The sequence below is a fragment of the Varanus komodoensis genome, unplaced genomic scaffold (assembly GCF_004798865.1).
Source record: "Varanus komodoensis strain SLA01 unplaced genomic scaffold, ASM479886v1 scaffold21, whole genome shotgun sequence".
Taxonomy (NCBI): Eukaryota; Metazoa; Chordata; class Lepidosauria; order Squamata; family Varanidae; genus Varanus; species Varanus komodoensis.
Genome location: NW_025335589.1, coordinates 4,348,476 through 4,364,734, shown reverse-complemented (window position 1 = coordinate 4,364,734; position 16,259 = coordinate 4,348,476). Strand labels below are relative to the sequence as shown.

The 16,259-nt window shown below is 39.9% G+C and overlaps 1 protein-coding gene across 7 annotated transcripts in view; it reads left to right on the top strand.

The window, feature by feature from the left end:
- Positions 1 to 16,259, top strand: part of LOC123023827 (mastermind-like protein 3) — a 99,724-nt gene that overhangs the window by 5,338 nt on the left and 78,127 nt on the right. The window contains exon 2 of one of the 7 annotated variants that reach the window (XM_044430873.1): positions 14,737 to 15,007. The exons of the other annotated variants lie outside the window; for them this stretch is intronic. Coding sequence (XP_044286808.1) covers positions 14,737 to 14,844 — 108 coding nt within the window. The 3' untranslated portion in view covers positions 14,845 to 15,007. Of the gene's footprint in view, positions 1 to 14,736; positions 15,008 to 16,259 lie in introns of those variants that run through there. 7 annotated transcript variants of the gene reach the window in all.

The window sequence follows — 16,259 nt, the reverse complement described above, 5'->3', positions numbered from 1 at the left end:
TAATAATTTATATTTACAGCCATGTAAATAAAGCTGAAAGTTTTACTGATCAGATTAGAGAAAGAGATCTACAGAAAAGGCCATGGTCAAGATTTGCATGATGTTGGAGAGTAAATTATATCAGATGTCCCTAATGATTAGTAGGAAGCTGCCGGAGAGGTGAAGAGTTCTTTTACGGTACCTTTAAATCTAGTTTAAAGACACATTTCTTTAACTGTGGCTTCCCCCTTGCTCCTAATTCGTGAAACATGAGCAGTGGTGGACATACACATTGGCTGAAAAGGTTGGGGCTCATGGGACAGATTTTGCAAGAGTACTGGAAGCCCACATATCTTTGTTTTCCTTTTTTCCAAACACTGAATAGAGAGAAGAACTTGCCTCAACTGAGTTGTTTTGATTTTGCTTTAGTGCTTCAGAAGACCTAAGCTATTTTTCTCCCTGACTTAGGCTACAGAATGTTCTGAGAAACATCATTATGTAGGGTTCCTGAACAGCTGATTATCTTTTAAAAAAAACCCCAAAACAAAACAGACATATTCTTTGACTAGGAATGTCAAAGGCGTTCAGCTAAAGCAAGTTAGTGGCTTGGATTTCCAGAATCTATACTATATGGTCGGAGCAGAATGTTCTTGCAAATCTGGCATAGTCTTTCTACTCTCACTGAGATGTTTGCATGCTTGGAGCACAGCTGTGTTACTGGCACAGCAGCATTTTGCCAGGGCCATCCCTCTAAATCAGGAATGAGGAGCTTTTGGCCTTCCAGATGACCCCCCCCCCCAAGAGCCACATCCAGCGTGGCCACTGGCTAGGGATGATTGGCTCTGTAGTACAGCATCTGGATGGCATTCGTTTTTCTACAAACTTGCTCTAAATGGAGGCATCTCTGCATTTTGCTATCCAATGGCCCACACTTGGCTAGGCTTTGATCCTTTTTCTGCTGTGGGCAGAAGCCAGATCTATCTCTTTTTACTGTCCAGGAGGAATTTGGAAAGCTTTTCAACAGCTTTGCAGAAATTTTTATTCATTTTTCTAAGGAGTTGTTGCTTATACCTAGAAAAATGTTTAAGTAGATAGCCATGTAAAGTCAAATTGGTAAATTTTATATGAACATTTGCAAAATAGAGTACATTAACTGTTAGTCACTTTCTGTTGTCTATACATGTTTCCTTAACCAATCATGGTTCTAAGCAAGAAAAAATTAATGCATATGATTGTGCTAAAAGGATGCAGGCAACAGAAACTGCATGTTCTTGTGAAGCAACTTCCTATGATTTCAAAGGGACATATTCTCACATCAGCATGTCTAGAGCTACATTTGTTGTTAAAACTGAAATGTGACCAGTGCCCCATCTTAACAAAGTACCTTCTACCAGATATTTGCCCATATTTGAAAGATTAAAAAAAAAAAAGTAAAATGCCACTATAGAATAACATAGTTTGAGGCAATTTTATTCACAAAATGTTGCTAGTGGCTGGTGTAAGATTAGCCAACAGCTGCTTCTTCTTAGCCCCATCCCTGATATAAATTAGGCTTGCAAAGAAAATGCCCATTTCTGAGAGTGAGGACATTTCTTTCCAAGCCTAACTGCTGCATAGGTGGAAGGATGGAGGGCCAATGTTAAGTATGCACTGCCCGTTCCGAGTATGGTGACCCTGAGAAATCTCCCCTGCAGGTATGTGGCCTTTTACAGGAAAACGTGTTCCCAAATGCTGGATAGGGCTATAACTTAATAGGATGCATGTACAGTATATAATTGTGTGGTTTACTTTGCAAAACGTTGGTTCTCTTATTAATAGCAACATTATTGCACATTTCTTCTACTTGAATATAGCAGAAAAAGTGTGAAGTTAGAGAACATTATGCTCAATTAGGTTTGTGTACAGCAAGATGTATTAAAGTATTATTCAGAGTTTGTTCTATCTCTAGCTCATTCTTAGTGAAAGCCGGTTTTATTTTTCTATCACAGAACCGAATATTTCTTTAATGCACTGTTAATAGTTTTGAAAAAAAAACTCTGTGTGCGCTTGTATGTGGGACTTGCAATCCATACAAAATGGTCCTCTGATTATCAGCAGACTAGTTCTAAGGAACTTCAACTCATTATTCTCATTCTTAGCTAATCTGTTTTCTCATTTCCCACTGTGTTGAGCATATAATTCTTGCTGCATGCATGCCAGATATTTGGCACACGTGGTTCAGAATAACCAGCTTTCTTGAGAGTTCTCTTCTGTTAAATTAAGCCATCTCTGTGTTATAATCCATTATCGTTTTGCTTTTCAGTACTAGGTTTGTAATTTGTTGTGCACAAAAGGCTTTTCCTGTAACAATATCTTTGACTTTCTACACTGTGACAGCCTTATATGCATGCTTGCTGAGAACTAACTCCCACTGAGGGCCAAATGAGACGTCATGGTGGCAGATCCATGTGCTTAAACTGCATTTGATGCACTCATGTAGAAGCATGGAATGGTTGGTGGTTCAGGGTTAACAGCAAAGGGGACGTACAGAAATCTCGTACAGTTTGAGGCTTATTTCCCCATATCTCTCTCCCTTCCCTCCCTGAAAATTATATTTCCTTCATTCATCCTTCATAGTATCCATAATGAGAGAAAACTTTGTGGGAAAAGGAGCCTGCAGGAAGCCATGTGTGTGAAGCAGGCGTTCTGTGTTTCTGCAGTTGTGTTACTAAAAGTGTGTCTTTCACTTACTTTCTACATGACTTCAGCAAATAAAAATTTTGACTTGCCTGTCCTGCATCTAGTTTGACCCTGATCTTATTCCCAGGTACTGTCATATCACTGTAGCCTTAAACCTGATCCTACGTATTTACTTAAAAATAAGAGTTATCATACTCACAAGGACTTACTGCTGGGCGCGTGCACAAAAAACAGTAACCCTTTTCAGCCTGTAATCTAAATACTAAATAATACTGCTGTAGGGAGCAGAGAGTGAGAACCAAAGAATATGTTATGCACAAAGGCATGAGATGGCAGCCCAAGAAGCCTTTTAGGTAGAGTCATGCCTTTGGGGAGATCTGGGGATGTGGAGCAAAAGGGGTGGGCGGTACTTGAATCTTTTCCCTGACTGCAGATTTGCAGTCCATGTTGACTCTCCCCATTTATGTTATCCAGTGGGATTTTAAATATTGAAATGAATGAAAAAGATTCATTTGGAGCACCATGGTGGGGGACTGGTGGTGGTGGTGGATGAGATGGACACTGGAAAAAGCAATGGTGGGCAGTGGAAGTTAAGCACCCCTTTTCCCACAACTGCTTCTCTGATGGCTACTTCAGAAAGAGCTTTTATTAATCAAAGCGGGTATTGGGCTACTGTGTATTGGGCTACTGTGATGCAAGTTTTGGCTACCTCCCACGCTAGCTATTGCGAGTCTTCAAGAATTTCATTTTAAATTAATCCTGTTTCTTTCTGAGGGCTTGCAGCAGAGTTAGTGGCAAGTGGCCAAAAAGCTAATCCAGAAAGCAAGACTGTGCTCATTAGGTCTTGCATGCCTTTCTCCAAACATAGCATCATGTTCTGAGGTTATGTAACAGAAAGCACCAAATCAAACAGCAGTCGGCTGAATAATGCTAATGACAGTTTCTGTTGAACATAATGCAAAAGCAGCCTGTCCTGCCTTCTCTGCCAGTATAACTTTTCTTGAAATCTGCAGCAGCAAGGTAGGCATGTGGTTGCTTTGAATGAAGAAACAGCCTGTTTCTATTGAAGTGCAACCTTGTCTGTGGTCTCAAATGAAGGTGGCAATTGCTTAACCCCTTCTAAGTGCTACGAAAGAGACATTCTGATCATATAGAAAGGTGATATTAAAAAGCTGGAATGACTGAAATGGTCAGTATGTTCAGGACATTCTTGCTCTCCTTTGTTTCATCCTACGTTTCATATGGATGATATTAGGGAACAAATGTGAAGTGGTCACAAAAAGGCTCAGTTCCCATTTTACTTGGAAAACAATGGAAATTTGGAAGCGATACCGATTTTGAACTTGGCGAGTTCACATGTTGCTGCAAGCCACTCTGAGTATAAGCTGCAGTGAGTGGGTGGTTTCTGTTATCCCTGACAGACGATCAACTGCTCCGTGGCTTGCCATGGCTTGATGCTCCCTCTGTCTTTGGTACATATCTAGAGGACTTTGCATCAGAAATCCTTGTTTCTTCATATGTTGCAGGAGCATGCTTTCTTGCTAACTAGCTAGGGAAAATTCCTCCTGCCCCCCACTGTGAAAGTGTTTAAGTTTCTGAGCCAGTATAAATGTGGGAATGCATTCACAAAGTTTTATAAGAGGCCTTGCACAGGACTGCCAGTCTGCTGTTGATTCTAGCATAGCTTTATCTCCCTCTTGTCTATTGTCTTATCAATTCCAGTGTCCACTTCAGTGCTTCCCTTGCTAGTGAACTCTTTTTTTTTTCTTTTTTTTCTAAAGCTGCTTTCCTTATAGTGGAGTAATAACCCCCACTCCTGAAGCTCCTTATCTCCTGCAGCTGGGAGCAGCTCCTGGCTCCTCCCAGCTTGTTACTTCCTTTCACTCTGTTGCTAGCTGTCAGATGTACATGAAGGTTACAGAGCAGGGGGAAGGATTGCTAAACATATGCAAATTTCAAGGCAGATAACTGAGGCAGTTTGCAAACTTCAAAGAAGAGCAGTAAAACTGAGGGGGAACAATCACGCAGAGTTCCTAGCAGTGGACTTTAATTTCTGCACACATGGCACAGTACCAACAACAAAGTTTTTAAAAGTTGCAAATGCATTTGGAAGAGTCTTCTGCGTCCTTTGACTTTTATGGGGGAAGAAAACCCATCCTGAGGCAGAAGGTGCTGAGAGAGATGAAGGAGACCTGTAGCAGCACTAATGAGATCAGGAGGGAACAGTGAGGGGTGCGGTTGCAGTTCTTGCAAGCAGCTGCCTGGCTGTAACTGACAACTGAAATCAAATCATCCTGCCAGGTTTGGACACCCTAAGAACAAGCTACCCTAAACAACCTTACTACAAGCCTTGGATTTTCTAGGTGGCTTGTTTGCAGAAAATACCACATGCTGGAAAAAATGCTCTGAGTTTGGGTGTCATACCAAGATACCCTGCAGCTTTGTATAGTAACAACCCACCATGGCTTAGCATGTTGTGTGAACTGGTCACTCTCTCTAACCCTTCTGTGTATCAGTGGCATGTGAAAGATTCCTTCAGCATCCAACACCCTCTTATTGTTGCTTTTTGGGGCGATGGTGGTAATTCTCAGAGTTAAAATGACCCTAAGATAGTAAACACACATTCACATTATTCTTTGAACATCGCTATTAAAATTGGCTAAATTGCCTCTAGTGTGGATTCACCCATGTTTATGTGCTGGAAAAAATGATACACAAAACTTGGAATGAATTTCTGGGAACATATGGAGAAAAGTAAGAAACATAACACACAAACTCAGCAACACATTTGTACAGTGACATTTTCTGTAGTCTGCCTCTTTGCAGCAACTTTGCACAAGCCCTCTGGCAAAAATGAAATGGATCTTTTAGGAAAAAAACATACCACAAGAAAGAGAATAAGCAGCAGCATTTCACAGTTTTTTGAGATATGTCCGTAAAATTTCTTTAATGCTTAAGGAGACTAGAATTGTTGATCTTTTAGGATCTGAAGCTTGTTTTGTCCTGAAATAGTGCACTGGTTTACACATCACCATAAGCCACCCTGAGTTCAACATGGATTGAATACTGTATTGTTAACCCATTGTGGATGCAGCCAGACAATCAGCCTCTTCATATACCTACTTTCTAACTTCTTCCACCTACTTCCTGCACATATCATAGGGGTCTTTGAAACGTCTGCTGAGATTAGATTGTTTCTCCCACTTTTCTTGCTTGCCTTGCTAAGCCCCTATGTTAACATGCGTATGTTACATATTTAGAGTGGAGGAGGTAGGGGTTGCCTTACTTTATAGGATGAAGTAGATGATGGCTTATTTATTTTCCTTCTTTAACACTTTAAAAACGCTTCTTTGGCAGCTTCTCACACAGGTACGCCTGTGTAAGTCAGCTAGGCTGACTTAACCTCTAGGTGAATACACCTGCCCCCAGTTAATGGCCATGGTGATTCAAGTGTTGGAATTTAAACTTCAGCCCCTCCCTCTTTTCATGCCAGTGCCTTTCCACCCCCCCCCCCCACCTCTGCAGGCTCTGGTTAAAAAGATGGGAAAAAAGATAGAACTTTTAAAAAACTACTCCCCATGGGGCAGGCAGAATGGGAGAGCTATCATTTCACAGGTGATGAAGCTGGTTGCTTTCAAAGCAGAAGGTGGCTCAGAGGCCACAGGAAGGAGTAGTCAGGTGTTTTGCTGCTCCTGCTGAAGACAGCCCAGAAGCCATCAGTTCCCAGGGTGGCTTGTTCATGAGAAATAAGCCATGCTGAGTAAGTTGCACTAGGTTTGGCCATCATGAGGAGCCACGATAAGCTATCACAGATTGTCATGTTCTTTGCCAGTCTTGTTACTGCCCCATGGAGGAATATCTTTGGAAGAGTATTGTGGAAAGGAGTGTATGGGAGCACAGATCTGCATAGATTTTTCAGGAAGTAAGATACTTGTACATATCATGAATCTTTCTGAAAAGCTTGAGTGAATGTTGTGCTCCCAATGTGATGTTCTTAATGCACAAACTGCAGACTGCACCTTTCTAGTTACAGTTGTGTCATGAGTTAACGTTAGTGGAATAAATTTTGCAATGGCTTTCATGCAATTTAACGGGTTGGATCTGGATCCAGATTTAGTCATCTTTAGCATTATTCCATTGAAATGAATGGAACTCACATTAGTCATGACAAGCCTGACTCCCATTCATTTTGCTGGAACTGTGGTATGTATGATTAAATCTATAGTCAACCCAGTGGATTATTTTTGCAAGGTTGTTTTTGTTTTTCATTTTTGCTTCTTTTTGCAGACAGATTCCCCCACACTTTGCTGCTTCTGTTAGAGTGGCCATGCAGTGTTGCCTAGAGTAAGGGCTGGTATGTGGATCTTGCTCCTTCATCCTCTCTCAGCATATAAATAAAGCACATTTTTAATTTATTTTGAGTAGACTCAGTTATTCATGAATGAACAGCCTGATTCAGGTCAAGAGAGGCGAGCTGTATGCATTCCAGATGTAACTGGCTTTGGAGGGTCTAACCATATCTGTGCATGAAATGAATTTGCAAGTTAGAATCTTTATGCAGCTGAGTTGCAATTATAGCCACTCCAACATAAGTACAACATTGGAGGATGCTGTGAATGGAAGATATAAACTATGGTGACAAGACAACCATCCTACACAAATAGCAGGAACTAAGCACTTGTTAACTCCTTCTCTGTTTATGAGGCTAGGAGGGATAAAAGGGTTCTACAGTAGCATCACATGATGATTTCAAGAATCTTCCCATGTCTGACAAACTATAAACCCCATGCTGTGAAATATGTTGGAAGAGCATTGGAAGTGGGTGTACAGTGTAATTTTGTCCTGATTTTGGAGGACTGCTAGCATGTTTTCATACTGTTTTAGTGTGTGTGAACTCTTGTGCATGGTATGGTGAAAAGAGAAATCATGAGGTGTTACTGCAAATGAGTAGCTAAATTCTTAGAATCAAGAAAGGCTCATAACTTTAAAAACATTATTTGAACTGCCTTTAAATAATGGAATATAAATTTTATTTAGCAAAAGTGTATGTTTAGGGTTTTTTTGGAAGGTGGTAAAGAAAGGCACATGTGAATAATATGGTTTTTACCTATGAATATGAAAGCTCAGCTTGCATTGAAGATGTTCTCTGTCATATGAGTTATGCATAACTGCTTGTAAATTAATAGGGTCAGTGTTAATTAGCAAGAAAGACCACCTCTATGATGTAAGCATCTTACTTAAAAAGCTTGTTAAGGTTGCAAGAAGTGAGGAAATTTGAAAATACTTCATACTGTATTTTAAACAATAATTGTAATTTATTTTCTCATGGGCAGCTTTGCTTTGATTGTCATTTGATGTAACAGTGGTTTGTTTGTTTTGACTAAAACATATTTTTGTCTTATCAAATTATGTAGTAAGACACTTTCTATATGTATATGTTTGCACTGCCTTCCATTTTTACTTCAAATGAAGGGCCATAAAGTCACTGGAAATGTTCAAAAGCCTAGAGAAAGGATATCTGACCAGAGGCAGTAAGTGTTCAGTTAATCTTTCCCCCTAATTTTGTGTGCTACTTAGCAATGAATTGATTCCTGGTTGATAGGACGACAGAAGTAGTGTTAAAGAACATTGTTTTCTCTTTCTGCAGGATATAGTAGCCATGGCTGAGCTCTTTTGCTTTGTTCTGCACAGAGACTGCATTTTGATTTAAAGTTATGAGTCACAGTATCTGAGGCTTGGATACAAACAGTCTCTGTAAACAGCAGCCAAAGGGCACACACTTCTGCTTTAACAATTAGCATAGTCTTTGCTCTTTTGCAAAGGAAGATGATAAAAATTACCATACCTTTCTAGGTCTTCTCTTATGAACATTTGTGGTGAATCCTCAATGGTTAGGATCACTGAAATCAGACTAAAAGGAGGCATTTTCCTATGTTGAAGCTTTAGTAATATACATATTTGGGTTATCTTGTCTCAAAATGTTTCAGTTTTGATTTTGAAAGGAAAGTACTTCTGTATTCTTTTGTTGCTGTTTTCAGTTTTCTCCATTAAGTTTTGCCTAACTGGCACAGCAGTGGCAAACAGCTTACTGTTTTGCTGCATTGTTCAAAAAGTCACTGCCTAAACACACATTTCTGCCCTTTCCTAGATTATTCCCAAGTCTTTCCTCTGCATTTTGTGTTTTTCTAGATATATATTTTCCCATGTATTGCATTATATACTGAATCATGTGGATTTTATATATCCTTAAATATGTAAGACAAATCAACTCTGGAGGTAGTTGGACAATGGGTAGCAGAAGAGCTATTTATACACTGAGAGGTGCAACTAATGATCATGGCTTTCCTGTACCTTGTGACCAAGCTCTTATGTTCTAATGTCAGAAGTCAGTGTTAACTGCTGCTAGAATTCCTTCTGGTTGCTCCTTTCCAGATGACCTTTAAACAATCAACTACACTGAAAAGTCAGAATGGATCTTTTGCATACACCTTTCCCTAACAACCCTGCTCCCTCTTCAACGAACAACATATTTATTGTCTATTTGCTGTGATAGAATACTGACATTTAACTATTTCATTAACAATTTTAAATGTAGATGTATGACAGCTTTTCCCAGTATGATGCCGGCTAGATATTCTTGACATCTGATTATGTAGCATTCTGATAGCTGCTGTAGTCCCAACTCTGCCAACTCAAGGATGCCTCCTAGGTGCATTCCCCAACTTGACTACCTCTTCTGTATTCCAGTTGTTGCACCTTCATTTTGTTTTGCTCAGACACCATTTTAAAATGTCTGTTGCTATAATTCTGCAATCATTTTTTGTTCATTGAACCATTTTTGCCAGGATTCAGTGGCCTGCACTTTGATTTTGTTTTTTCTAAGTTGCATGTTCATACGCTTAAACACACAAATCTTATTTCTTTCCCACTCACATTTTTCCCTAAATTGCCACTGTTACATATGGAGTAATGTAGAAGCTCATTGAATGAGCTCATTGGAATAATTCGTTGGTATTGTCTGTTGTGGGCAGGAAGGTGTATGATTTTTCAGCCAAAAAGTTGGGTGGGGGGCTTTGTGCACCTTAGAAAATGCTATGGAGCTTGTGATCTTTCTTTTGCTACTCTTTATACCAACACAGAGGCCCTATGTGTATAACTACAAAGCAAAAGAAATAGCAGTTCTTAAATTTCAGTGCATGATACACTATTTTGTGTGAAAAATCAGATATGCAGGTTGATTTATTGTCTATCTGGAAAGTGTTGGTAGAATAGCAGAGGAAATATGGAGGAATACCAGAAGAATATATGAACATGCAACTTACTGATAGATATGTTGGTAGATATAAATAGGCACCCCCACAATAATTTATAGAAAGAACTATCCAAATGAAAACTGAAAGATGGAGCAAAGACAGCAAGACCCACTTCTCAAAGCATTCAGGGATTCATTATTTTTGTTTAAATTGACTCTTTAGGACTGGAAAAGCATGCTGTTTCAGTGTTCAGTCCACTGGTATGGAAGAGAAAAGAATTCATTAACTGGAGTGGCAAGAAAATACAACATTTCAAAACATGCACATATGTATGCATGTATCTAAATGGAGCATACTTTGCTGAAGTTGATTTAGGACTAAGGTATTGGATTATACCCTCTTTTTATGAATCTGGAGTTCCTAGCCACACATTCTCATTTATTTCCTCAGGCTATATTTGGGTGATAATTTCTATATTGTTCAATAGTTCTCTGGACAGTTCATAAAAACTGCAAGCTGAAACAGAACATAATAGAAATCTAAAATTTTCAATATTTTAAACAGCTAAAACAATTAAATGAACTATTGAGGTATGCTTAAAACAACTGAGATCAAAAAGCCCCAACGTATGCTATTGAATTCCCAAGAACTGGGTGCTTGTAGCCCGATAACCTAATTGGGGATAGACAACCTGTTTGCCCCCCCCCCCCCCCCCGCAACCTCCAGCTGCATGTCAGTTGGCACTGGGTTTGGGGTCGCATTCTGATAAGCATGATCAGAACCAGGTGTGGATGGGAATTGTGTTGGCAGTTGGCATGACCAGGCCCAGTGTTCTTTCCCCTTCTACACACACAGATGCATGTGTGCACACTCTCTTTTTACTTCCCACACACAGCTGTGTGTGCCTCTTCCCCATCATAATCCCACTCTTCTAGCACATTGCAAAGGGTAATTACTTGGGGACTTGGGCAACACTGAATACTTTCGATGGCTGCTTATTGCCAACACGTGGTCTAGCAGTTGCTTTATACCTCTGAGCATTTTGGTGAACCTCCAACAGAATGGTGCAAAGTCCATAGCTCAATTTATTCTCTACCACGTGGCTACTTATCTGCAAGGCTAATTTTATTTTTGCCTGAGCTAGTCAATTTCATGTAAATTTTATACAATAGGTTATCAGAATGTGGTGTCCTTGCCCAGTTCCAGTTTAGCTCACTTTGCCTGCTTATCCAGTACTTTCAGTTACCTTATTCTCTTCTGAATATTTACATTAGCACTGACTGAGTGGAGCTGAACACCAGTGACAATGCTTGTTATATCACAAATATTTACAAATGTCAGAATTTGAACATTTTTATAATCGTATATAATACATTACATATTACAGTATTTAAATAGTACATTTTAAGTAACTGCTTATACACATGTGTTAACATTTTTCTCCTTTGATTCTCACTGTGCCTCCCAAGGTTTTATTATCATTTAGCTTTTTGTTTTGGAATAGATACTTGATGGTTGTTCCCAGATTTATCAGTGTGTGCCCTTGAGAAAAATAAATAAAATGGGACAAAATATAACTCTTCATGCCTTTTGGCTGGTGGAGGTGAAGAAGAGGTTTCTCCGCTACCTGTAAAATGTTTTCAGAGAAAGCTTTCTCATTGCAAGACTCCTTTAGTATCTTATGTAAAGGAGTCCTTTTATGGATTCAGGTCACGTATCTGACTGTGGATGAAGGAATTTGGGCATGGGAATTTTGACAGATAAATGATGTTGTGCTGTTTGGCACAGGAGGAGGGAAGGGGGAAGTAATACTGTCAACAGCAGAGCAATTGCTTCTCGCTTATGCTGATTGTGAGGCCCCTGGTAGACCTTTGTCTCTCTTGCATTACAGCACAGGCCCTGAACCCACAGCCCACCATATCCCAACTTAATGATTATTTGTATTGTAAAAGACACCTTTTGTGTGCATTACTTTATTAAAATGTAGCTATGTGTACAGTTGTTTCAGTTTACACCTTTATAAATAAGGGTTTTGCTTTGAGAGGATTTACTGCTCTCTAGCAATGGTAGCTCCCAGTTTTCTGAGCCCTTATGGAAGGGCCGCTCAGTGAGTCCCTCAGTCAGTGGCCTCTTTGCATTAGTGCTGGGGCACACTGTGGCTTGGTGCATTGTGACTATTCTGCTGCAGAAGGTGTTTGTTAACAATGCACCACCACAATAAGCATGGCAGACTTCCCAATGGTTGGTGGATGATTTGTTAACCACAGGAACAACCCATCCTTCCTAGGTCCTCATGTTCTGATAAGCCATAGTGCTTGTTCACTACAGCTTGAATATTCACAGGGACCACTAGCATGTACTGTAACCTATCATGGCTTGAATAAACTGCAACAAACTATGGTAAACATGTGAACCAGGCCAATGGATCTGTCTTCTCCCCATCATTGTCAGTGTTTCTCGGCTTTCTCATCATTCTACCACTTCCTTGTTTGACAGGAGGTCATTGAATAGGTAGGCAGTGAGATCTGATATTACTCCTTCTCACCACCTCCATTGTCTGGGAAGAGTAAGGGGCAGGAGAACAAGCAGGTCACAATTGGGACAAGGACAACAAGGACAAGCACATCCAGGGAGACCCTTATCCATGGGCTCCTGCTGGGTATGGATCCTCCACAGGGGGCTGACTTTGCCCCCTTTTGTTTCTAGCCATGCTCTCCAGATAAAATGTTAGTAAACTTTTTCTGTCCCCTAGTTGCTGATCCAGTCTTTATAGATATGCTATTCATCTGGGCTATGAATTGACACTTGCAAGTGGGTTTTGACCACACTGTACCCCTTCACCAAGCTCTGGAGTATGTTTCTCCCAGCTCTTTTATTTTTATTGGATGGTTAGATTAGTGCTTGTTCAGAACATCCATAACCCTTTACCAGCAAAACAGCCCAGCTCCCCCAACTAGAAAAGTTTCTGGAAGATAGAATGTTTGTATCGCACACAGAGCACAGACTGAGGTGCATTGCATCCTCTCCAGAGTGCCTAGCGGTGGAGGCTGGATAACCGAGATCAGAGTTTTGCTTATTCCACTTTGGTGTCCCCAGCTCCAAAGCTGTATTTTCCCTCCTAGGAAAAGAAAAGAAAGGAAAGCTATCCCTTCAGGTATTCCACTGGGATAAAAACGAAGCCTGCCCCTGATACTGGTGGTCCAGGCTTAGGGTCTTTGCACATATCTCCAAAGTGCTTGTGTGTGCAACTGCTTGCATGCACACAGACAGGGGAGGGATCCTGCAATATGTTTCCCTTTCCTATGACAAGTAATTTTATAGGCAATCAAGCCTATAGTGTTCTTTGCGTATTGTTTTCCTTCAGTCTTGTTGATTGGCACTTACTATGCCTTGTTGGAAGACTTTTAATGGATGCATAAGTAAACAGGCTTTGGTATCATTTTGTGGGATGGGAAAGACTTTCCCCTGCAGCCAAGTTTCTGTTAATCCCAGCACCTGGAGGAAGTTCCCCTTTCCCCACATCAGCTGATATTATAAACTGTTTACTATATTCCATAAGTTTTGATAGGAGTAATTGAAAACTCAAACAACTGTTATTGACCTAGCTTCACCCTTTTATCTGCACAGCTATATCCTAGATTCTGCTTTGTGATAAACTGGAGCATGTTAAAGAGACAAAAACCAGGAAATGTGCAGGTCTAAGTCTATCTATAATTAGTTTTGCATCCTAGCTGAGTTATACTTTGGCAGGTTACAATTTATCTTTTTCTGATGCTCTCTGCCCAGCGGACCTGTGGGGCAGCTTTAGCTGTGAGAGACAGTAGGCTGATTCTGATATAATTGCCAAGCTGTTGTTTGGTACTGTGTGGTTGAGCTTTAAAGGAGCCTGCTCCATCATAATTCCCTTCTCTCTTTCATCCTTGTTTGAGGCAAACTTAAGAGCAACTGGGATCAAATCATGGATTCCAGTCATGGTTTTCAGGGCAAACAACAACCATCATTTTCTGCTTCAGGGAGAATGACCATCTATGGCTTACCTCAAATCAGGCAACAAGAGACAGAAAGAATGAACCATAAAGCAGTGAGAAGGAAGAATGCAGGCTCAGGGCACATTGGTATAGTTATATCTAGAAATGGATAAAAACATTGTTGGCTGTGCATTTTAATAAGGATGTACCAAACTTGCACTACCCACAACTGTTTGTGAACTGGAACACAATTATGCAGTCACAGATATTTTTCAGAATGTTGTGATATAGTGTGCAAATCAACATTCGCATAAAATGTGCATAATAGGAAAAAGTACACAAAAAGTCACTATATAGTATGGGAGTATGTACCAAAATGCATTTATCAGGGGAGGGAGTGCATGAAAATATTTAGGGGAAATGATTATGGGGAAACTGCTTTAGAGAAAATGTGTATATTTGAAAGCCTGCACACATTTTTATATGGACATTTTCAGCGGAGATGCAGAATGAACAGATGCAGAAACAGGACAGAATGAACTTAATGTGGGAAAAATTAGAAAATGAGCAAAACCAAATGTGACCAATTTGACATCAGAACCAGTCCAGTGATTGTTTAAAGCTCCCCAGTGAGTGTCATGGCTGAGTGGGGATTTGAACTTGGGTTTTCCGCATTCAGAAACATCCTTACAGAATGCTGAAGCAGTCTTAGAAACAATTTTGCAGGATAAAATTTCATGGCATATAGCAGAATTGGAGGCATTCAGATTTGTAGACACCTCCCCCACCCCCTTACTAATGATGACGGAGTATTTTCACTGACCAGTATGTTCATTCACTGTCACTATGTCTTCCAGGATTGTGACTGCTCACTTCATGACAGTCAGAAGTTATCCAGGAATGGGAGGGGAAAGGCTACCATTGAGAAGAATCTCTTTTCTCTGAAGTCGAAAGACCACCAGTGAAGGATGTGTTAACAGGGATGGGTGGTTAGCGATTTATCATTTTTAGTAGCTAGTAGTTTCTTCAGTTTCTGCTCAGTTCTTTATCATGGTAAAGGAATAGTTTGCTTGTATTCTGCTTCAATTTATACCTGTCACTCTTCCTTTTCTTCCTCCTCCTCCATCCCTTACCACTCCCACTGAAGATTTCTTTAAGGGTTTTTTGTGGTGTGTGTAAAGCAGCTATGTGGAGGAATAAAATAATTTTGAAGAGAATGATATAGCGAGAATTTTGACAATGAGTGGAAGATTGTAATTACTCTCTTCCATTAGACTCAGTGGCTTTGGACAGATAAGCTGTATTGAAACGTGTGACCAGGGCATAGGATCATGGATTGTCTTTCACTGTTGTCATGGCGACAGTGATGCAGGTGGCCTATAACTGCCTGGCTGTCAGATCTTATACATCAAACTGGTGCTAAGTGAAAATATGTTAGAGGCATTGGGGAGAAAAAAAATTGCCAGCAGTGCTTGCAGGATCAGGTGGAGGAAAGCTAGCTTCTCTTAAGAATAGCTTTTTTGTGAATGCTTTTAGGTGGTTCTTTAGAAATATGTATTTTTCATATGGACAAAAATAGATTTTTAAGGGGGAAAAAACTCTGTCAAGTAAATGGATTGTGTATGTATAATTATTAGACAGTTTCCAAAAGTTGAGATGATACTATTATATGGAGGTGGCAGAGGAATATACGTATTAGCTACCAAGCTGTGTCAGTTTACAGAACCTCAAAGATACATAGCTTTTGCCTGCAGTTCTGAATAGTATTATCAGGTTGCTAGTAGAGTGCACAAAGACTCTGTTAAAATGTAAGCAGGGGGAACTAGATGGATATATATGATTAAAAGAACATTTCAGAGGCTCCTATAAAAGAGACTCTCCTTAGTAATCATTTAAAGATTGCTTAAAGCATCAGTAGTCACTCATTAGTATTAATCTTTTAAACCTACAGCATGTTTTACAGCTACAATTATATTTCTCCTCAGAAACACCCTGACAAAGGTGGTTATTACTCCCATTTTACAGATGGGAGACTCTCTTATCTGAGAGAGGCAAAGCTGAGCACAAACTACCATTACACATTACCACTTGGGAAGCTGGGTGGTAATATTTTGTTATTAAATATTTACATTGAGGGGCTGGCTATTCTACTAAAACTGGAGTTCATAGTTCTGCTCATCATTTAATACTCCTAGCCATTATACTAGTTGTAAGACTTAGCTCATGCAGTTCAGTGATCATAAGTTGAACTTCCTTATAAAATAATACTGTACCAGTCAACTGAGGCATTCTTATCACTTAAGAAATATCTTCCTAGCCATGGTCTATTGTTATCAAATAATGATGCGGGTTTATTGAATAAGGGTCAACTCATGGAAGT